Here is a 24409-nt window from a genome sequence, read left to right on the forward strand (position 1 = left end):
TACAAATAGAAAAATTTATTGAACCTTCTAAATAAATAAATTAAGATTTAAATTGATAATTAAATCCTGTTGTTTTTTTACCACCGGTTAATTATTTTAATCCTAATTTATCTTCTTGTTTTTTATCAAAAAATGTTTGCTTTATTGTCATTTGCGTATCCAGGACATAACTTACTTGGAAATTTAAATGTGTGTCTAATTTTAGTTGGATTTTTCATAATCATATTAAAGGTGAACATTTAATTTTACATGTTTAGTTCATATTAGATAATAAATTTGAGTCCAAAGTTGACTATCAATTCAAGTAATTTAGTGCCTCAAATTAAATTTTTGTGTTCTATATTTCAATTTGAGCATTGTTTTGCATAAACTTCTCTCTTAATTAAGAATCTTACGATGAAATTGACTATTCACTTTTTCATAAGGATCAAGTTGCTCTTGTGCAGTCAAGTTTGCTTTCCTTTTTCCACTTTATTATAAAGCTAATGTGAAGCCATTACAATGGGCAAAAGTGAAAGCTGAGTTGGTGAGAACGATGTGTGTAATTCTAAAAAAGTCCTGATTGCGGTTGGTTTGGGCCATGTTTCTTGGCAACTTCTCTCTTACGTTGCATCAGTTTTCACTTTGCCATATAATGTCTATGTTGCTTCCTCCGTAACTGGTGGTCTATGTGAACACACTGTACTTTTCCAGCGCTCTGTTTTTTCTACTGAAAATAATAAGTTGATCCAATAGTGTTTCATGATTTGCACGTTCAGGATGTAAATTTTATAACTTTTTTAATTTGCAAAAGTGTAGAACATTTCTAAAAGTATTTTATAGTATAAGGCTTTAGTCATTGCCAATCAATACTACACCAACAATTACTATAAAAAGTATAAAATAGCTATTATCAATAATATCACTCCATTAATAGAAATTGATATTAAAATATTAATAAATAAATTTGGTTAAAATGTAATTTTTATTTCATTATTTTTCTAAATATGTAATTTTATTTCCTCTATTTTTTAATTGAGACATTTTGTCTTCTCATTTTTTAAAATTTCATAATTTTAATCATTCCATTTTTTAAATGAGATTTTTTGTTTCTCACTTTTTAGAGATTTGTGATTTTACTCCTCATGATCTATTTCAAACATTTCAATTTTTTATATAAATTAAGCTTATCACAAATAGATAAATAAATACTTAAAGGGTCTAACTTCATTGAACAAAGCGTGTAAGTATTGTAAATAACTTTTGAAATATAAATTAATTATATAAAATTATTTTTGTTTGTTTTTATCATAATAATGATTAAGATTAGTATGTATAAAATTGTGTAAAATTAGTTATATTTGTTTTTTTAATATTTAAAGTGGTAGCTAATGTAAACTTGTGTAAATCTAATTGTGTTTATTGTTATTATGATTTAATATAAAAATTAGTTTCAATTTTATGTGTAAAAATGATATTTTTTAAGAAAAATTATTATTTATTAAAAGTTAGACATTTAAACAACTATAAAAAAAAAATTCAATCTCCTTTATAAGATGTCTGGATTGGTCACTCGCTATAGAGATTAAAATCACAATTTTTTTTCTTAAAATAGGAGATGAAATATTTCAATAAAATTAGAGGACTAAAATTTGTTTAAAACGTCATAATGATAAAAAAAAAAGTTTAGGTTTGAGTAGGTTTAATTTAATTTGGGGTAAATCGGGTTTTGTTCTTTCAATTACTTTTTTTAAAACTTAGTTACTCAAATTTAAAAAAAAAATACATTTTTAGTTACAAAATAGTATACTTGAGGGTCAAAAGTCATTTTTAGTTTCCTGGATCTAAAATTGAGGACTAAAACTGATTTTTTTCCAAACTTGTGGGACTAAAATGATTTTTTTTTTTTAAATATAAGAACTAAAATCAGATTCAATCAATGTAGAGTAGATAAAAATAACAATAATGGTAAATATTCAATTTAATAAAAGTTTAAAAATAAAATACATTATTTTGTATTATAAGGAAATAATTATAACTAAAAGTAATGTTTAATTGTTGATCGAATCACGACATTATCTACATGACGTGAAGATTTTCTTTAGTTCGTTAATTTAGCTCTTTAATTAATGAGTAATGTGACTCGAGTAAAACATGACATGTACATTATTCAACTTTGAACTAAGAAGTAAAACCGCCAAAAAAAACATAATACTAAGTCTAAATATAGATTCGGATACACTAAAAGCATAGCAATTATAAAAGTCCATTAGCTTTGAATCTGTTAAAAAATATAATGAAAATTGCATCACCCTCTGCCTCTGATAAACATTACTACAACCAGAAGAAAAACAATCCTATGAGTCAATGACAACCAGAAAAACCATTTTGTGTTGGCAAGCATATTCAGAATATGCATCAGTTCCCCTTTAATCCACTTCCTAGTTCTAGAGTTGAATGAACGACCACTCATAAGGAAAATCTTGCCATTGTTCCTTTAATCCCCTTTAAACCATTTTTCACTTTTTAAATACTTGCATTAAACATGTATAAATTTTGACCAAACATGCATATTACCTCTTCAACCTCTCTTAAGTTTAAAAGGGGTAATAAATTGATGAAAACCACATCAGTAACAAATGATAAAATATAGTATACACGTAGTAGATTACCAGAGACACTGGCCACTCGTGTAAGAGCTTCTCTCCATCTCTGCATTTCATCCGTATTCTCTTTATCTTCTTTGAGCCTTTCTGCATATTTGGCAAAGGCTATCTCATAACATCCACTCTGGTTTCGCACATGTGATGTATCAACATCATAAAAAATAGGTACAACACGTCTTGGTGATGTTTGAATGCAGTTGCAGAGGTGTGCAACTTCACGCAATCACTAAGTAGAGGAAGCATTGTTCTTTGAGAAGACCACAACGAAAACGCGAGACCCTGCAATCGCTTGTAGCAGCTCTGGGGCTATGGATTCACCTTTCCTGATATCTTTATCATCTTTGAAGGCATCAATGCCTTTCCTTCGCAGAGCTTTGAAAAGAAAACCATTGAAGTCGTTGCGTGTTTCGACGCGGAAGCAGACAAAAACATCGTATGTCCTCATGGCATGAGATCATGAAGAAGAGAGGCATTGGTTGAAGGTATTAGAAGCCATTATAGTTGGCAAATGGGGAAGAAAAGTTGTTGATAATGATGTGTGTTTTTAGTATTGCTGTGATGCTAGGTGGAAAGCAAGAACAAGTTTTTGTGGATACAAACAAAGCGCCGGGCAGTGAAGAAATTAGAAATATAAAGGTGCCAAAAGAAATTAGGTACTTGAATTTAATTATAAATAAATAAAAATGGCAAGTTGATCTCTGCAAAAATAATGACACTCAAATGGAAAGTGCCAATCGTCATTATAAATATCACAATGAAAAGCTACCAGTATTGAAACCTTTTGATATATATAGCTATGCTATAGTATCAATCTCCATCAAAAGAAAAAGAGTTACAACTTACAGCAATATAAATTGTATTTTTTGGCTTCTGTTTTTTATTTTTGATAAATATTTAATTTTGTATTTATTTTTTAATAATTTTTTACTTTTACGTTGAATTTTTAATAAAATAATACTTTTATTTTTCGATTCTTAATATTTTGTTTTATCATCTGATAAATTAAAAAAATTTATATTTATTTTTTGATAAATTAGTAAATTTTTTTAGTATAAATTAATAAAAAATGAAAAATATTTATTACAGAAAAAACACAAAATATATTAATTTATTAGAAGTTAAAAATAAGTGTAAAAGATCTAAAATAAAATTTTTGTTTTATTAAAAACTCATCACCAAAACAAAAATTTATTAATCAACAAATATAAAATTAAATATTTATTAAAAATAAAAAAAACATATTTAAGTCTTTTTTTTATATACTGACTAGATATAGATAGTATTTTAATTTCTGAATAATGGAACAGCTATTCTATTGAACGGATTGAGGTTTAGCGTGTAAAGATACATCATTGAAAAGCAATAGCCACAATAAGTACTAGAAAAATGTAGAATAGTTTCAGTGTAAGCCAATTGCGCGAGCCTTCCATAGTAATTATGTCTTCAAGAGCATTTTAAAAGATAAAAACTTAAAAAAAAAAACTTGATTTACTGATTTTCTTGAGTTTTCAAGAGCATTTTAAAAGAGCTGAATCCGAATCTTAAAAAAATTGTTTCTTTTTTTTTTTCTTTTTCAAAAGTGCTATAATGATAATATCAATCTTTGCACAGCATTCAACACTTAAGAAAACAAATAATTAAGTAAATACCGAACATCGAACAACTGGCTATTCAACAAGGAGTACTTAATTAAAATCAATATTTATCATTCATCATTACAAGCTATGCGGCACGAATTGATGACAATGAACAGTACCACCATCTTTTGAATTGAAGATACGTAGGTTTAGTTAGAGAGAAATAATGTTTGTAGAAGAAAAAATCTGGTTCGATGTAACAAAGGTTTTGAAGAAAAGAAGAAAGAAAGGGAAATTATGTAAATTTATAAACCAAAAAAGAAAGGGAGTTGTACTTGGCAAATTTTAGTCCACATACCTTCCTAAACTCAAATCAAAACTGTATTGGGCCCATTCAAGGGGAAAATAAAACAAGCTTACATGTAAAAAGCCTACATATTAACTTCTTCAGCGAGCCTATTTCCAATCATCACAAGGCTTGCATTTCCCGCCATTTAATAATCTCCAATTGAACAGTTGATTTCATTTAGCTAAGAATTCTAACGAGAAAGAGGAGCACAAAGAGCTTGCAGGATCAACAATGACTGTCAAAGTTTATATTGTGTACGCACTTTATTAATCTTTCTTGTTATCATTCATTGCTCTTTCTTTTTTCTGAAAATATTTTCCTTGCTATACTCTGTTTGTCTTCTGCATCATTTCTCTGATTTTCTTTCCCTTAATAAGTCGTTAGTGTTGTTTCCTGCTATGGTGGTTCTCAAAATGATTTTTTTTTTCACTAGGTTTCTCTTACATTTTTCAGTGGTTTCTTGAATTTGAAGTCTTTCAAAATTTTAATGTTCTTTGAAGGTCTTGGAGTCCCACTTCGTTGGATTTTATGCATTGTTGTTTTAAGTTTTAACTCTGTTCCTTTCATTCTTGATTTAGATGTATTCACTTCTTGAACGGATTTTTACATTTCCTAGTCAAAGGATACTTCTATTTTAAATTTCTTTAGCTTCATTTTCATTTAATTCATACTTATTACTATGGTCATTCTCTTGTGAATTGTGATCTTCAATTCCTAGAATTTCATTTGTATTGTCCTCAAGAAAATAGCATAGTTCCTTCAGCTTTGTATAAAGAATGAAAAATTAGGAATGCATTGATAGGTACTACTCAATGCTTGGGCACGTGGAAAGATTAGCTCAAGAAATAAAGACAGGAGCCGATTCTGTACCAGGGGTTGAGTCCCAACTATGGCAGGCATGTAAATTTCATTTTTAATCCATCAAAATTCCTAATGCTGTATATGCATTAATTCAACTTATGTCACTTTTAAGTCCAATGGCCCCTGTGCTTTATTCTGTATGATCTCTGTGACTAAGACTTAATTTCCCAAATTTACTCTAGCTAAAGGGATGTTGTAAGCATTCATTTAGTCAAGGGTAGAAAACAACTTCATTATTGAGAATAAAAATAGGGTATTTAAAGGATTTCCTTTTTTACTTAACTAAACATATGAGCAGGTACCCGAGACACTATCAACTGAGGAGCTTGAGGCATTGAGAGCACCGCCCAAGAGTGATGTACCAATCATCACCAGAAATGAGCTCCGTGATGCTGATGGTTTTGTCTTTGGCTTCCCAACAAGATTTGGAATGATGGCTGCTCAGTTTCAAGCTTTCCTCGACTCAATCGGATTACTATGGGACGAAGAAGATCAATTTCTTGAAGGCAAGCCTGCTGGAATGTTCTTCAGCACCGGTTGCCAAGGTGGTGGACAAGAAACTACAGCGTAAGACATAATTACATCATGATCGGAAATTAGTTTTCTCAAGCCTGTTTGGATGCCTGTTTTGATAGACTTTTCCATCAGTACTTCTAGGAGGATACAATAATTAAGAAAGAAAAACAAAATAAAATTCTGGCTAAGCTAAAATTCACGTATGAATAAATTAAAAATATCACTCAAAGAAGCAAAAATGAGAGTTTAAACAAATTACCTTTTGCCTAACATGCTTTTCATTTTACCTATTCTCCTAGAAGTATTTATAGATAAGCTTATCTATACCGACCCTTAGTGATTTCCTAAGAATATGATAATGAAATTATGGATTCTAATCTATGATGACAGGCTCACTGCTATCCCTCAGTTGGTTAATCATGGATTGTTGTTTGTTCCAATTTTGTATACATTGGGTGCTGGAATCAGTGGAATGTTTGAGATCGAGGAAGTGAGGGGTGGGAGTCCCTTTGGTTCTGGAACATATGCTGGTACTGATGGCAAAAGGAACCCAACTGAGATTGAGCTGAGGCAAGCATTCCACCAAGGGAAATGTATAGCCGCCATCTCAAAGAAGCTTAAGCGAGATCCTCAAAATTATCTCCATAATATTGCTCGCAGATGGTGACCAATGGTTGTTTTCTGAGTTCTTATTTCTGTGGTAATGGTTGTTTTCTTTTCAACAAGACAATGTTTTGCATTGAGTGTTGTGGTTTCATTGCACTGTACATTGGTCATTGATGTTTGTTTTTTTTCTAGCTCAGAATGTAACGAGTTCTTGTTTTGTGTTTCCATTTTAATGAATATGATTGCTTATTTTCTAAAGGCAAAAATATTTTGTGTATATAAATTTTGTTGTATAACACAAGCTCATTCCAACCCCACCCACTTAATTAACAATGTCTCCTTGGAAGAAGGATGCAGGGATGCACCCTTTCCATCAGCTTTGTATCTGTCAAAAAATAGAAAGAAAAAAATTGCATCACCCTCTTGAAAACATTACCACAACCAGAAGAAAAAATAATCCTTTGCCAACCAACAGCATCCTATATGCTGGCAAGCTTATTCAGAATTCACATCAGTTCCAGCCCTTTATGCCACTTCCTGATTCTTGAGTTGTGTGGCAGATAACTCAAAATGAAAGTCTTGCCATTGTCCCTTTGCTTGCAGCTTGCATGATTTCTGATGGCATATTGGAAGTTTCTGGCTGGCTTAAAATAAATGGAAGAAGCAAGGGTCATTCTATAAGCCCAGATTTGCAAATTGATTTTGCGACTAGATTTTGATTTCGATGGAGTTGTTGGCAGCTTCCTATCTCCGTTTTGCTGAGATTCCTGCTTTGCTTCTTTTTTCCTTGATTTCTTCCTTCATTTTGTTCAATTACCAAAAACTTGCGCTTTTGAGCCGACAAATTTTCACCTTGCATCATAGTATAGTGAAGTTTGATAGTTCTAGATCCTATTTATATAGCCAACAATACCCGTATTTCTTCACCTCAACATGAAAACCCAATTCAACCATAGTTAAATATGCAATGAACTGGTTTGACCATGAAAAAGGTATGTATCCAATTCAACAAAATCTACTATCAATTTAACCATAAATTTAACTGACTGAACCAATCAAATCATCATCATGAACAAGCTATGTTTAGAGGACAGGAAAATAGTGGTCTAGATCCAAATCTAAAATATATTGTATGTGTTACATGCATAAGACATAAAAGAAGAAAACAAATATATAGCGACTCTGCATCATAATCACATCCTTTCTCCTTAGTCAGAAATCTTGTTCCTTAATCTTTCTGATTCTTAATTGTTGGATTTTTTAATAATAAATATTTTTATTTATTTGTCATATGTAAATTCAAAATCACATTAATTATTCTTTTATCAATTATATTTTTATTTATCTTTTAATTTTTAATTAATTTACATGTATTTATTTATGAAATGAAAAGAAAAATAAATAAAATAAGAAATTTTACAACCATTTTATTAGATTTAACAAATTTTATTGTATTTTTTAGTAAAACATAAAGACCTTAAAAGAAACATATAAAAAGGAATGGAGGGAGTATGAAGATAACTGTTATCAATAACAACACTAATATTAGTGGTAATTAATATTAAAAATTAAAAAGGATTATAGTTAATTTTTATGTGTATTAGTATTGCAGTCACAAGTGAGAAATAATAGAAATTAAGATAATAATATAAAATTTATTTAAAATATCGTTATGAAAAAGTTAATTAAAGATATTAACAACTTCCAGCAAAATAGTATCTAATTTTATCAAATTCTAATCACAGTTTAATCATAAATTTAACTGATTGAACAAATCCAACTAATATCCTCATATCTCCGTTCAATTTTTTATTTAGTCTTTAAAATATTGCATAAGGAAGAGTACCGGGCAAGTCACTTTTTTTCAATTGGCCATAAGTGCCTAAGACAAAAGAAAAAAACAACTATATAGTGACTCAGCATCAAAATATTTTTACTCCTTTTCTTTTTAGGGATGCAGAAATCTTATTCCTTAGTTTGACTTCCCGATTCCTAGATTGACTGACACGAGGAATAATTTAATTTTGTTTTTATACTTTTTTTTAGCTGTCATGCACTGACAATATTCTCTGATCAACATGGATTTGGATACCCTAAAAGCATAGCAGCTACTCAAACAGAAATTGCATCATCATCTGATAAACATTACTCAAACCAAAAAAGGAAAAAACCAATATTCTTAACCAACAAACAAAACAACACAAGTATCTAATGACATGTTAGATATTAATTAGAAAAATAATAATAACAAGTTTTATGAGCCTTAAATTGTGGAAGATGAAAGTTGTAAAATTATAAGTTATAAAGTCTTGAATAAGCAATTATGTGAGCATTCAGTATTCTTGAATAAGCAATTATGTGAGTAGTCACTCTATTCTAGTATAAATTGGGGGATCATACTCTTATATTTTGGTGTGGCAAATGAAATAAAATCTTCTTCTTCTTCCAACAAAGTGGCATCAGAGCTTGAGTTCTAGAGTGTTGAGAGAGAAACACTTTGTGAGTTGAGAGATGGCAAGCAATGGCTTGAGTATGTTTCAATTCCCTCGTCTTACCAAAGAGAATTATGATAATTGGTGTCGTCGCATGAAAGCCTTGTTAGGTTCTCAAGATGCATGGAAGGTTGAAGAGAAGGTCAATCTTGTTGATGATAAAGAAGTTGAAGAGCCAACACTAATGCTATCACTTAATAATGGTGAGAAGGAAGACAAATGCTTATGGTATCTTGACAATGGAGCAAGCAATCACATGTGTGGATGCAAAGAGAAATTTGTGGAACTTGATGAGAAGGTGAAAGGAAATGTTTCTTTTGGAGATTCTTCCAAGGTGCAAATCCAAGAAAAATGTACTATTTTAATTTCTTTAAAAGATGGTGCTCACAAATTAATCACGGATGTTTACTATGTTCCTAAACTAAAAAGCAATACTTTGAGTTTGGGACAACTTGTTGAAAAGGGGAATGGAATTCATATGAAAGATTGTTGTTTATGGCTTCGAGATCAAAATTCTAATTTGATTGCCAAGGTGTTTATGTCAAGAAATAGAATGTTCACTTTGAACATTAAAACCAATGAAGCAAAATGTTTGAAGGCTAGCATAAAAGCTGAATCATGGTGTTGGCATATGAGATTCGGGCACTTGAATTTTGGAGCACTAAAATCCTTAGGAGAGGAGAAGATGGTGAAAGGGATGCCTCACATCAACCATCCTAATCAATTGTGTGAAGCATGTCTCCTTGGAAAGCATGCAAGAAGGAGTTTTCCAAAAGAAGCTAATTCAAGATCAAAGGAGTCTCTCCAACTTGTTTACACCGATGTGTGTGGCCCAATCAATCCTCCTTCATGTGGTAACAATAAATATTTCTTTCTTTTTATTGATGATGATAGTAGAAAGACTTGGGTTTATTTTCTAAAACAAAAATCTGAAGCATTTGTAGTTTTTAAAAATTTTAAAGCTCTTGTGGAAAAGGAGAGTGGTTATGTAATCAAAGCTCTAAGATCCAAAAGAGGTGGCGAATTCACATCAAAAGAATTTAATGAATTTTGTGAAAAATATGGGATTCGTCGCCCTCTAACGGTTCCTAGATCTCCACAACAAAATGGGGTAGCAGAGAGAAAAAATAGAACTATTCTTAATATAACTAGATGTATGTTGAAGGCTAAAAATATGCCAAAGGAATTTTGGGCCGAAGCTGTTGCGTGTGCCGTTTATTTGTCCAATCGCTCCCCAACAAAGAATGTCAAAGATCAAACACCACAAGAAGCATGGAGTGGAGTGAAGCCAAGAGTTGATCACTTGAGAGTATTTGGGAGCATTGCATATGCTCATGTACCCGACCAAGGAAGATTCAAGCTTGATGATCGGAGTGAGAAACATGCGTTCATTGGCTATGATGCAAGTTCAAAAGGCTACAAATTGTATAATCCAAACAATGGAAAGACAATTGTGAGCCGAGATGCCGAGTTCTATGAAGAAGGCACATGGAATTGGGAGGAGAAAGAAGACACTTATGATTTTTCTCGTACTTTGAAGAAATAGATGAAGAAGCCTTGACTCCAAATGATTCAACTCCAGCACTTTCACCAACTCCTTCAACCAATGAAGCTTCATCATCTTCTGAAGGGAGTTCAAGTGAAAGGCCAAGAAGAATGAGAAATATTCAAGAATTATATGATGAAACTGAAGTTATAAATGATTTGTTTTGTCTTTTTGTTGACAGTGAACCCTTAAACTTTGTTGAAGCAATGAAAGACAAAAGGTGGAGACAAGCCATGGAAGAAGAAATCAAAGCCATTGAGAAGAACAACACTTGGGAGTTATCAAGCCTTCCCAAAGGTCATGAAGCAATTGGAGTCAAATGGGTGTTCAAAATCAAGAAGAATGCAAAAGGAGAGGTTGAGAGACACAGAGCAAGACTTGGTGTGCAGAAGAATTTTTCCAATTAAGGGAGGATGTTAGATATTAATTAGAAAAATAATAATAAGTTTTATGAGCCTTAAATTGTGAAAGATGAAAGTTGTAAAGTTATAAGTTACAAAGTCTTGAATAAGCAATTATGTGAGCATTCAGTATTCTTGAATAAGCAATTATGTGAGTAGTCACTCTATTCTAGTATAAATAGGGGATCATACTCTTGTATTTTGGTGTGGCAAATGAAATAAAATCTTCTTCTTCTTCCAACATGACCACCAAAAATCTGATTTTACGCCACCAAGCTTATTCAAAATTTGCATCAGTTCCCTTTATGCCACTTCTGAATTCTTGAGATGAGTAAATGACGACTCAAATGAAAATCTTGCCACCGTTCCTGTGCTTGTAGGTTGCAGAATTTCTGATGATATATTGGCAGTTTGTGGGTCGAAATAAATGGCAGAAGAAAGGATCATTCTACAGGCCAACATTTGCAAATTCATTTTGCAACAAGTTGATTGTGTTTTCCTGAGATGAGTTTGCTGCATCTTTTCTCCGTTCTGGTGAGATTATTCCTTTGCTTCTTTTTCCTTTATTTCTTCCTTCATTTTGTTCAATTGCCCCAGATTTGCGCTTCCTAGCCAACGGATTTGATAGTTCTTGATCCTTGGTATATACCCAGCGATATCCGAATTTCTTCACCTCAGCATGACTCTTTCCACTCTTCCCATAATAATCTGCCAAGATAGTTGTACTTGTAATGGCATTCTTCAATGAACTCTTATCGATCAACAAAGAATACCCACATGTGATCTGATTTGTCTAAAACAAGTTCTGGATCTCCATAAAAATTCACTGGAATATCACCAAAATCAGGACACCACCTTTCTGCTTTTGAAAAACCCATCGCTGAGACTGTTTCATGAGGTACCACGAATAATGCTCAAAACGCAACGCCAATCCAACTATCGTCATGCATAACAGTAGATGCATCTAAACTTACACAGTTTCCCTCATGCTGATTATTGAACCACCTTGGTATTTCACTTTCAGGAGTAACACTTCCAATACAATTGACTGGAACTTGCAAAACCTGAGAAATTTGTATCATCCATGAAAAACCAATGTTAGTGCAGCCTTCCCTATCAACTAATTCTGGGCAGTTAAACATGTATAATCCTGTATCTCTTCCAACATACCACACCCCTGAGAAGTCAATTCGTGAAGGCAGCTCAGGCAAAGACTTCAACTGCTTGCAATGTTGTAACTTTAAACAGAACAGTTTGGAAAGCTTCTTGAGGTTGGGCAGTGTAACTAAATTGTCACCACTTAAATCTAGCCTTTCTAAGCAACATATAATTCCAATAGCATCAGGGATTTCAACTAAATTACAGAAACTTAGATCAAGTTTGCCCATACATGGAAAAATTGGCGAGGAAGGCATTAAGCCATTAACTGATTTTTTATATTCTCTGGAGTAGGAAGATATTGGTTGGAAATGAGTAGGAGTGGCATCTATATCAATCTTCTTTAAATGCTCTGGGTCCCTTTGTTCATATAATAACTGGGTGTTGTACAGTTTTGAACAGCCAGAGAAAACAAGATATTCAAGAGAATTGAGGCTAGCATACTAGATTTTTGCAGTATTTCAAATTCAAATAAGTAAGCTCTTTTAGAAGACCAATGGATGGATCAATCTGCCTGAGTTGTTTACATCTTTTGAGAACTAGAAGTTCAAGAATTAAGTCCTCTCCAAATTGTGGCAACTTAATAAGACTTTTGCAATCTTTCAAATTCAGAAAAGTAAGCATTCGTAAAAGAACAATGGACAGACCGATCTCTTCGAGTTGAATACATCCTTCGAGATCAAGACTCTCAAGATATAGGGCATCTCCAATATATGGCAGTTTAATTAGAATTTTGGATGAGAGATTCAAACGCCTCAAATTGGGTAGAGGCTATAGTAAGAAACAAAGTTAATAATGACATGCAGGCTTTCTTTTGTTTCTTTAATTAAAAAGAAAAAAAAGGAAATAACATAAGAAAGTTTATCTTTTTATTTGTTTATTTAAATGAAAACAATATTAAAAAAATTAATAATAATTTACCTTTGTGTCTTCCCAAAGTTGTTTGATGTTGCTGTGGCTCATATTCAACTCAACAAGTTTATCCGACTCAAAACTTGATGATAAACACTCAAAGGGATAATAAGTCCAATTAAGATAATCCTAATTCATTGGAAAGATTATCAAGTGTTTGTGATAAATTCATTTCCAAATCATTGATAAAAAAAAAAAACTTCCAAGTTGAATTAACTTAAGGTGACTCATTGTTGATAAACCATCGATCCTCATTGTTTTCCGATGAGATTCGCCCATTAGAATTACTATGGCCTCAATATTTTTGGAAGTATTTACAAATTATAAACTAATAGTAGGAATTTATATTTAAAAATTATTTTACCTTATTATTTGACATAACTTTGTTTCAAATCCCACAACTGTAGCATCCCAATTTTCATAAACTAGATTAAAAAGAATTGTTATTTATAAATAAATAGAATTTTAAAAATAATGATGAGATTTTATAAATAAATAAATAAGGAGACATAATTATTAATTAAAATAATGATTTGAGAGAAAATAAAAAAGGTATTTTATTTATTTGTTTGATAGAGAATAAAATAAAGATTGTTTTTATAAAATAATAAATAATAAATAAATAAATAAATAAATAGAGTAAATAATAGGTCAAAAATGCCCCTAGCTATAAATAGCAACATGATAGGTCAATTTCAAACCGACTCCTCAGCCTCATAATTTCGTTTTTTCTCTCTTCTCCCAAAACCCTCTCTTTTTTCCGCAGGCCACCTAACCCATCTCAGAAAAATGACGATCTCGGACTCATTCACCGCTGGATCGTCGTGAAATTTGAGCACCACGTTCGCAACCCAATTCCGAGAATTCTCACCGTTGAGAATTTTGATATTATGTCTGAGCTAAGAGAAATACCCCTCACATTGTAGCATTTTCCTTTTCCGCAGAAATCCAGAGCTGTCTCGGAAAAACTACGATCCTGGTTTTGTTAACCGTTGGATTTTCATGAAATTTGGATATTTTGTTTGAAATTCAATTTCGCACGCTTTGACCGTTGGGATTTGCGAGATAATATTTGTGGAGGGAGAAAAATAAATCGCATGATAACAGTACAAGTGGAGGCTTCAATCCCTTCTCTATCCCCTTTGACGTTTGGGAACTCTATCGGAGCAGTTAGGGGAAAAAAATTGTAGGAATATCAGGGAACCGCTAGAGATGCTGCTTTAGAGGTAAGGGATGAGTTATTCACAATTGGGGATTAGTGAAAACATGTGTAGGAATCCTTAGAGATATCAATTGGAATGAGTTTTGGGGTATATTTGCAATTTTCATTTTATCCTTTTAATTATTACAATGAATTATATATGTTTGATGAATTAGTTGATGTCCCAATGAGAAATTGCTATGAAATTGATGTGTTTTTGTGTTGAGTGTGAACCCCTTAAAAAAATTAAGCTCTTTTTATTAACATAAATTATATTTTAAATAATATTATTGAATGACTTATTTTATATAAATTATTATTTTGTTCTAATTTTTCTACGATGATGATCAACATGTTATGTGTATATAATTATTGTAATACTAGAATAATAAATTAAAGAAAATTGTAAGGTTAATGTCTAGTGGTAATTTCTTTTGACGTAATATTAAATTAATTGTTATAGAAATCCTTTGATAAAAAAACAATGTAGTTTAATTTACTATATACATATACATATATATGTTTTGTATCATGCAAATATTATTATTGTGTGATGTGTATGAGTTATAAGGTGTAATAAGTTATTATAATGATATTATGATATTATAGTGAAAATTGAGTAGTACAAAGTTGAATTTGTCAATTTGCGAGATACATGTGAAAATGAGATGATTGATGTGATGTTATGAGATGTTAAATTGTGAGCATGATATTTGATTGTGAATAAGTGTGTGTTTGACACTTGATGTGACAATAATTATATTGTGAGCTATGAATTATACAATAACCTGACCAGTGTTATCTTGAAAAAAGCGTTGACGCACAGTGTTTAAGAGAAAATGTAGGTTTCCTAGTTAGGAACCAGTGTTAAATTGTAGCGCAATCGTGTTAAACATGTTTGAAACATGAGTGTGAGGTCGTGGTATTGTATAATTCATGAGCAGTGTTTATAAATGAAATATGTGATGAATTATGGAATAATATGTTGCCTTGAGATTATAATATTGTTATTGAGATTGAGTAAAAGTGTAAAGTAGAACATGTGTTGAATTGTGAGATATGTGAAAACATGTGATGGTGGATTGTGACATTATGAGATGTGAAATTGTGAATGAGTTTTGGTTGTGAATAAGTGTGTGATTAACTCTTGATGTGACATTATTTGTGTTGTAAGCTGTGAATTATACAATAACCCGACCAGTGTTATCTTGAGAAAAGTGTAAATGCGCAGTCTTAAAGAGAAAGTGTAGGTTCCTATTTAGGAACCAGTGTTAAATTGTAGCGCAATATGTTGTACGTGCTTAAGACACGAGTGTGAGGTCGTGGGTATTATATAATTCACTAGCAGTGTCTGTGTGCTAAAATGATTTTAGGGGTTGGACCTGAATCAGGAGGGAGAGGCCCTGACGGACTCTTCGGAGTGTAGGCCTTGGGGGTCACCGGGTTTGAGTGCTCCTTTAAGCCTATACTGATCCCATATGGTTGGAGCATTCTCGCAAAACATCGTGACCCTGACTAGTCTCCCTATGATCTTACTTAGTGAGAGTGACCTGACAAACCCATTGTGTGGTGTGTCTTGTTATGTACTCCTAAGCGCCCCAGGGTGGTTTTTCACTGACATGGTACCACATTGCATGTAGGCTTGAGTCTTAGCATAATTGTCTCATGCGCTTGCTAATTGTTTATTATGAAATTGAGGTGTTATTATGTCTTGATTAGAACGTGTGATTCTTGTGTAAGGTGATTGATGGATGAAAAGTGTGATTGATGGATGAAAAGTGAATTTTGAATGACAAAGTGATGAAATAATGTGAGATATGCTAATTAAATTGTATTTGGCTACTATATGTTGTTTTGTTTCTCTCTAATAGTTAGAAATGTGATAACTCACTCCCGATTTGCTGTTTGTGTTTGGATCCTGTGATGATCTTGAACCTTGTGTTCGGGGGAGCAGATGGCTAGGTGAAGTGCTTAAAGAAACCTTGTGTTGAAGGACGTTGGGACACAATGCTGTGATAGGATGTGACAGTGGGACATAAGTTTTATATTAATTGCATAATGTTAGTCTATTTTATTTTATCTCACTGATTTAACAAAATATTTTTGTAAATTTTGACGATCTTGTTTCGTGCCGAATATATTTTTAATAAGTTTTAATTGATAATAGTGAAGTGAATGTGAACCTTTTACCCGTGTGAATTTGGTTACCGATATTTTTTATATATTTTATTAATTTATATGTCGGGGTAGAGGGTCTCACAACAACCTACTCCATTTCCATTGCTTCTTTGGTGATTTTTCTCTAACAATGCACTTGCCCAAATAGTGCAACAAGTCATGCATGTTAATTTCTCATTCCATGGTTACGAGTGATTTATCAATGAGAACTTGTAGGCCATTTTCGGGATTAAATTCACTAAAATCTAGAACTTCCTTCATATCATTCACACCATCATCGTTGAAAAACATGCAATACCTAAAAATATTTCCTCGTGTGTATCCTCTAATTGATCAAAACTTATATGCAACACATTCAAAAAAAATTACTTTTAATTTCTCTTAGTGAAGCCAATGCAGTCTCCAATGTAAGGCATCTTTATCAAACAAAGATGAGTCCAATACTTCAATTGCTAAGGGATGACATTGACATTGTGATAGTACAACACAAGTCATCTTTTCAAAATCACTCACAATATAATTACTTTTGAAAGCTTTTCTACAAAATAATCGAACAACATCTTTGTCATTCAATGACTTCACTTGATAAATAGCATCTACTCCGTGTGCCTTCAATATTTTATGGATCACTAGAAATTATAATGATTATGCTTCCTCTGCCGTGTGCATTTAGGGAACAGATAAACTATACCTCCTGTAAACATATCAAGTTGTTTATCTTGATCAACATTGTCAAGAACTATTAGTGTCTTTGCATTGGATAGTCTCTTCCATGTTAGAAGTGTTCCATTGGATAAATTGTAAATCTCCGGATTTCTTTCATATAGAGACCGAGAAAGTAATTGTTTTTATACACCTAATGTACCATAAAGTCGATAAACATTGCTTACATCATCAATATAACAATCAGAATTACATTGATTAGAGATTCTTTCATATAAAGTTTGGCCAAGAGTTGACTTTCCTATTTCACTCATCCCAGTAATTCAAACAACTTAAACATCATTAACCAACCCCAGACATATTTGTTATGATAATTTATCAGGATTAGATTCCATCCCAACTAGATTATCTTAGGAAAGAGTTGAAAATTTGGAACCCAACATATTTTTTTTTTATTTTCTGAACAATTTCTTCAATCTCTGCATATTGTTGCCTAAAATTTTTAAGAAAACAAAGAATGGCAAATCATCACCCAAGGGAATCAAAACACAGAGTACATGCATAGAAGAACATACTAACATAATACTTTTTTCAGTTTTCAAACATTATTTGCATTAATTAAACTTGTAAAATAAATGTTGACCCAATCTCTCTAATTATCTCCAGTTTAAAAGTAGTAATAAGTAATACATTCAAGATAACAGCATTAGTAAGAATAGATAAAACATATTGTATATGCACGTAACAAACCAATAGAAGATTACTTATTTCTGATATCCCAACCAGAGAGATAGGCTACTCGTTCCAGAACTTTTCTCCATCTTTTCACTTCCTTCTTTCCAAACCTGAAACTTCTTCATGTTGGGCAAAGGGTTTCTCATAGCTCCATTCTGTTTTCGCACTTGTGATGGATCAACATCATAAAAAATAAGCAGAACATGTCTCGGTGATGTTTCAGTGCAATTCCAGATATGTGCTAGTTGACACAGGCACCAAGTTGAGGAAGCATAGTCCTTGGAAAGACAACAACGAAAACATGAGACCCTTCAATGGCTCATATTAGCTCTGGTGCTATGGATTCGTCTTTCCTAATATCTTTATCATCTTTGAAGGCATCGATGCCTTGTTTTTTTCAGAGCTTGAAAAAGAAAACCGGTGAAGCTGTTGCATGTGTCTTCACCGCGGAAGCTCACAAACACATCATATTCAAACGAAGAATAGGTGCATTGGATGATGGCATTAAAAGTGGAAGCCATTACAATTGCAAAAGTGTGAAGGAAGGTACTGCAAAGGAAGAACAGGTGTTTGTGGATACAAATAATGAATCAAGAAATATAAATATGCTGAGTTTAGAAATTTCTTGGCATGCTGCGAGTGGTTGTTGTGATGAAGGGAAAATTGTAGGAAAATGGTTTTGGGGACATTCATGTGAAAGAGTCAGCTACTGAACCCACTTGCTATTGAATGGAAGGTTCAGATGATGTGAGTAGGCTCATGTGATATATCTAACAGTGACGAAGGGAGGTTCGTGGAAAACTTCCAAGATGTTGCTGCTTCATTTCGTCAATGCTTCCTTTGAAACTATGATCAGTTTAATCTCTCACCATACAATTTTTATTATTGCTATTAGTTTCTTATGATATCAAATAATAAATTTACCCATGATACTAATTTCTAAAAGTAAAGTGATATTTGGCTATATGACACACAATAAAAAGGAACCCCTCATATTAATGTTGTCTAATCTAGGAAAAAAAAAGTCCAACTTTATTTGATAAAATAAAGGATAAAGAATTAATTCAATCCCTAAATTAGTGATGTGCTAACACTTTAGTCCTTGCAAAATGAAAAAATAAAATTTTATCTTGGGATTTATGAAAAGTGCGACAATTTGGTCCAAATGTTAAATATATTCGTCAAAGCAAACTAAATGTGGTACATGACATTTATGAATAAATTTGTTAGCTAAAACTTTTCTAGTGCATTGTTGACTCTCATGAGTAGGATGAACTGATTTATCAATAAAATTTTGATGGACTAATTTGTTAGTGGGGAGAAATGTCAGAGCTAAGATTGAATTTTTACTATTTTTTCTTTTTTTCTTTCCTGCCTCTCTTTCCACAATTATCCTTTCTTTTATCTCTCTCCTTCCTTGCACTCATCTGCAATGAAACTCTTGAGAGACCCTCAACTTTTACACCAATGGCAACGACTTTAGCCTCTCCGACGATGTCAAATCCAACAACACTTCCAGCACATCAACCATGTCCTATCGGTCACACCACCGTAACAACCTCTCTTCCAACCAAGTCAACACACATCCTTCATTTCTAGCATGTTCTCATAATAGAAAAATAATAAACAAAAGAAAACACATAGTCCCTCCTTCTCCCACCTTCTTTGTTGTCTGCAAGGCCCTTGACGACGATTAGGTGGCACAAGTTTTTTTAAAAAAATTTGAGTAAAATTAAAAATCTATTTTTCTAATTTGAGCATATTGAATTGAGTGAGAGGGGGGAGGAGGGCTCCAATCCATGTTCCAGCACGAGAGTGGCTTTGTCCGAATGGTAACTAACGAGGAAACAAATGGAAAAGAAAAGTTTCACCATCATTCAGATATGTGATTGAGTTAAATGACGGTGTGCTGTTACACATATCAAAGTTGCAATAATGGCAAAGCCTAAATCGCAAGAGCATCTATGGATCTCGAATGCATTTTCTTTGTTAGTGGTTCTTCTAATAGCACTTCAGGTCTTTGCCTTTGTACCCCTAACCCCAATTTCTTTAATTTTTTTCTCTCACCTCAACAAACTTAACCTACTCTTTCTCTCTACTTCAGGTGTATTGAATTTACAAACTGACCATTGTCAATAAGCCACAACAGTAGCAGCAACAACTCACTGAACGACTAAAACAACAACATTCTCATTCAGCTTCATTTTCTGTAGGGAAGAATGAGATTTCGTTTAATTTTTAAATTTGAGAGTCACTGATATGGTTGTTGTTTGCTTCTACGAGCTAGTGTGCCAAAACCAAATCATGTGTGGAATACATAGTCAAGCTACAATGCAGTTTAGTTCATCTAATGTTAGTTATATTGTATGCTTAGAGTATGTTTATATCAATGATTAACTACTATATGTATCACATAAAAAGAGGGCAAAAGATTTAGAAATTAAGTAATTCAAGTTGGGGGACAGGTGTAACATCCCATTTTTCGTAGACTAATTTAAAAAGGATTGTATTTATAAATAAATAAAGTTTTAGAAAAAAAAATGATGAGGTTTTTATAATTAAATAAATAAGGAGAAATAATTTTATTAATTAAAATAATGGTTTGAGAGAAAATAAAAAGGATATTTTATTTATTCATTTAATACGGAATAAAATATAGTTTATTTTTATAAAATAAAAAATAGAGTAAATAATAGGTTGCGAGTATCCTAGCTATAAATAGAGACGTGTTAAGTCAGTTTTGACACTGGCAATGCCTCCTCTTCCTCTCAATTTCATTTTTCCCGCCCTTCCTCCCAAAACTCTCTCTTTTCCTGCATACCACCAAACATGTCTCAGAAAAATGATGATCTTGGACTCATTTACCGTTAGATCATTGTGAAATTTAATCACCAAGTTCGGAACTCAATTCTGAGCATTCGTACCGTTGGAAATTTTGAAAAAATGTTGGAGCTGAGAGAAATATACTTTGCATCATAGCATTTTTTTTTCCCGTAGAAACCCAAAACTGTCCTAGTAAAACTATAATCCCGATTTCGTTAACCGTTGGATTACCGTGAAATTTTGATATGTGGTTGGCAATTTAATTACACACACTTTTTCCGTTAGGATTTGTGATATAATATTTTTGGAGAGAGAAAATGAAATCACACGAAGACAATACAAACAGAGGCTTCAATCCCTTCTCCTTCTCCCTAACGTTTGGGAATCCTAACAGAGAAACTAGTGCAAACAGAGGCTTCAATCGCACGAAGACAGTACAAACAGAGGCTTCAATCCCTTCTCCTTCTCCCTAACGTTTGGGAATCCTAACAGAGAAACCGGAGGAGGAGCTCTAGAGAGCAACAGAAACATCACAATTGATAACAGAGAACGCTTGAGCGGCTACATCGAGGTAAGGGATGAGTTTATCGCAATTGGGGTTAGAATGAACATGTGTAGGGATCCTTAGAGGACTAAATTGGGGTTTATTTTGGGATGTTTATTGAATTACAATTTTTCCTTTATGATTATAAATACAATATTGTTGTGTTCTACATACCAATTGATGTTCTGATGAGAATTGATTGATAAACTTGAGTGCTCTTGATGTTTTTGTGTTTTGACCCATGATTTTGATATAATTGTGAGAAACTATTTGATGGGTTTTACTCCCCATGTTGTGATAAATCTTTTGTATAAATTATTATGTTGAGATTATGAGATGATGATTCAAATTGTGAGTATGTGATAAATTGAACATGTGATGAATGATGAAATACATGTGTATTGAGATGAGATGTGTGTATTGAGTTGTGAGCTATGAATTGTGCAATCACACAATTGTAAGACCCTTTAAGGGCGACGAGTATTGTGATGGGATCCACTGTGGGAACCCGACGAGTTAAAATGATTTTGAAAACAATTGAGCGCTTGTTTATATTGCATAGTTCATAGGTAAAGTTATATGATTCGTGAAGTGTGATAACGTGTTAAATTGATATTATACCATTGTGATTGAGATCGGGTGTATGTGATAAACTGAGTATGCACGTGATTGAGATGTTGTGTGCATTGAGTTATGAAATATGAATTATACAATCACACGACTATAAGACCTTTTAAGGGCAACGAGTTAATGCTAAGTCCCTTTAAGGGCGACGAGTTAATGCTAAGTCCCTTTTAGGGCGACGAGTTAATGCTAAGACTCTTTAAGGGCGACAAGTTAATGCTATAACCCTTAAAGGGCGACGAGTTAAAACTATTTTGAGAACAATTGAGGAATCATGTGTTTTGTACAGTTCATAGATAGAGTTTGTGTGCTAAAATGTTTTTTGGGTTGAATATGAATCAAGAGGGAGAGACCTTGACGGACTCTTCAGAGTGTAGGCCTTGGGGGTCACCCTGTTTGAGTGCTCCTTTAAGCTTGTGTCGATCCCACATGGTTGGAGCATTCTCTCAAAACAGCGTGACCCTGACTGGTCTCCTTATGATTTTACCTAGTGAGAATGACCTGACTTACCAGTGTGTGGTTTGTCTTGTCATGTACTCCTAGGCGCCCGACATGATTTTTCACTGACATGGTATCACATTGCATATAGGATTGAGTCTTAGTGTATTTGTTGCTTAACGCTTGTGTATTGATCGATATGGATTGATTGACTTGGTGATATTGTGTTTTGATCCTTGAGTACGTGAATATTGTGAAAATGAATGAGATGTGTTGTGTTGTGATGTGATGTTGGGCGACAAAATGGTGAAATGATGTGAGCTATATTTAAGTCAATTTTATTTTGTTTATATGATATATATACCTACATGTTATCTTGTTTCTCTCCATTAGTTAGGAATGTGATAACTCACTCCTTGTGTGTTATTTGTGTTTGGATCATGTGATGATCTTGAACTTTGTGTTTAGGGGAGCAGATGACTAGGTGAATTGCTTTAAGGAACCTTGTGCTGAATGACGTCGGGATACAATGCTCTGATAGGATGTGACATTGGGACATAAGTTTCTATATTAATTGCATGATGTTAGTCTATTTTATTTTACCTCATTGATTTAACAAAACATTTTGTAAATTTTGACAACCTTGTTTTGAGCCGAATATATTTTTAATAAGTTTTACTTCGTAACCGTGAAGTGAATGTGAACGTGAACCTTTCACTCATGTGTATTTGTTTACCAATATTTTTATATTATATATATATATATATATATATATATATATATATATATATATATATATATATATATATATATATATATATATGTCGGGGTAGAGGGTGTCACAGCAGAGGCATGCATCTGGTGTTTAAGGATTTAAAATACGATAAAAAAATATGACGTGGTTGATGGGCCGGAAGTGTTGCTGGACTTGAAGGATTTCATGTCATCAGCGAGGCTAAAGTCATCGTCGCCAGTGTAGAAGCTGAGGGTCTCTTGAGAGTTTTAATGTAGATGAGTGCAAGGAAGCAAAGAGATAAAAGAAAGGGTAAATGTGGAAATAGGCAAAAAAAAAGTAGTGAAAATTCAATCTTTCTTGTGAAATTTATCCCCACTGACAAATTAGTCCATTGAAATTTGACAAACAAATTAATTCATCCTACTCATCACTAGAGTTAGCAACATAGTAGGAAAATTTTCGCTAACAAGTCCATCCACAAATGTTACATAGGACATTTTGTTTATTTTGACAAAGATATTTAACGTTTGGACTAATTGTCGCACTTTTCACAAATTCAGGGATAAATTTTTATTTTTTTTCATCTTTCAAGGACTAAAATGTCAGTGCATTACAATTTCAACAACTAAGTTGTCTATTTACCCTAAAATAAATGATAGATTAAGAGTTGAAAAAGAGGAGGACCTTGGCATGGACATGGTGGAGTATAAAAATAATCGTGATGTATACACGTATTTGGACATTATTGTAAAAATGATTTTCAATTACTGCTTCTATCAGACTTGAGTTCACAATTCAAAACTATGTTTCAAACATACATCAAAACATCTTGGTCAATATAAAAATCATGTTTGACTTGTCTTAAACGCAAATTTTGAGTCCTAAGCATACATCCAAACATGTATGCTCTTTGGTGGAGTAGAATTTGGTTCATGTTGAAGAAATAGAAGACCTTGCTTTATACGGAGTTTGTGCAGTGGTTACAACTTACAATTTTTTAGAAAACACTTTTGTTCTGATGCTAAATACTAAAACAAGAAACACGAATTTGTTTTTATTTTGAAGAATGAAAAAATGATAAATTAAATTATGGTTTGAGATTGCATAAAATAAAATTTAGTAATGCATAATTTTTTGTTATTACGTAACAAGTTTAACAAATGAAAAATAAAATGGTTTTGGATCTGCATATTGGAAAAAGTCAGAGTGCCGTTGAAATTTGTTGTTTTCGGCAGTTGTGCTCACCTTTGTATAACATGTGGCAACATATGTTTGTGTGCCTCAAGATTTATATATTATAATTAGATTAGTTAATAATATATGATATTAAATTGTAATGTAATTATGTAAATAAGTCATAATGATACTCACTTTCTCCGTGCTTCCTTTAGCTTTTCATTAGCA

At 32.5% G+C, this 24409-nt stretch overlaps 1 protein-coding gene across 1 annotated transcript; it reads left to right on the top strand.

Moving 5' to 3' along the window:
- The first annotated feature begins 5570 nt into the window (after positions 1 to 5570).
- Positions 5571 to 6946, top strand: LOC100820239 (probable NAD(P)H dehydrogenase (quinone) FQR1-like 1). Its single transcript, XM_003527241.5, has 2 exons — positions 5571 to 5999; positions 6339 to 6946. Exons 1-2 carry the CDS (start codon positions 5863 to 5865, stop codon positions 6613 to 6615), a joined length of 414 nt encoding a protein of 137 aa, XP_003527289.2. The 5' UTR covers positions 5571 to 5862; the 3' UTR covers positions 6616 to 6946.
- The last annotated feature ends 17463 nt before the right edge of the window (positions 6947 to 24409 follow it).

Source organism: Glycine max, chromosome 6, assembly GCF_000004515.6.
Source record: "Glycine max cultivar Williams 82 chromosome 6, Glycine_max_v4.0, whole genome shotgun sequence".
NCBI lineage: Eukaryota > Viridiplantae > Streptophyta > Magnoliopsida > Fabales > Fabaceae > Glycine > Glycine max.

Excerpts from the sequence above, each read along its gene's own strand:
- LOC100820239 (XM_003527241.5), top strand. The coding sequence starts at position 5,863 with ATGATGGCTGCTCAGTTTCAAGCTTTCCTCGACTCAATCGGATTACTA. Across the intron at positions 6,000-6,338 it reads GGTGGACAAGAAACTACAGC|GCTCACTGCTATCCCTCAGT; the intron begins GTAAGACATAAT and ends CTATGATGACAG.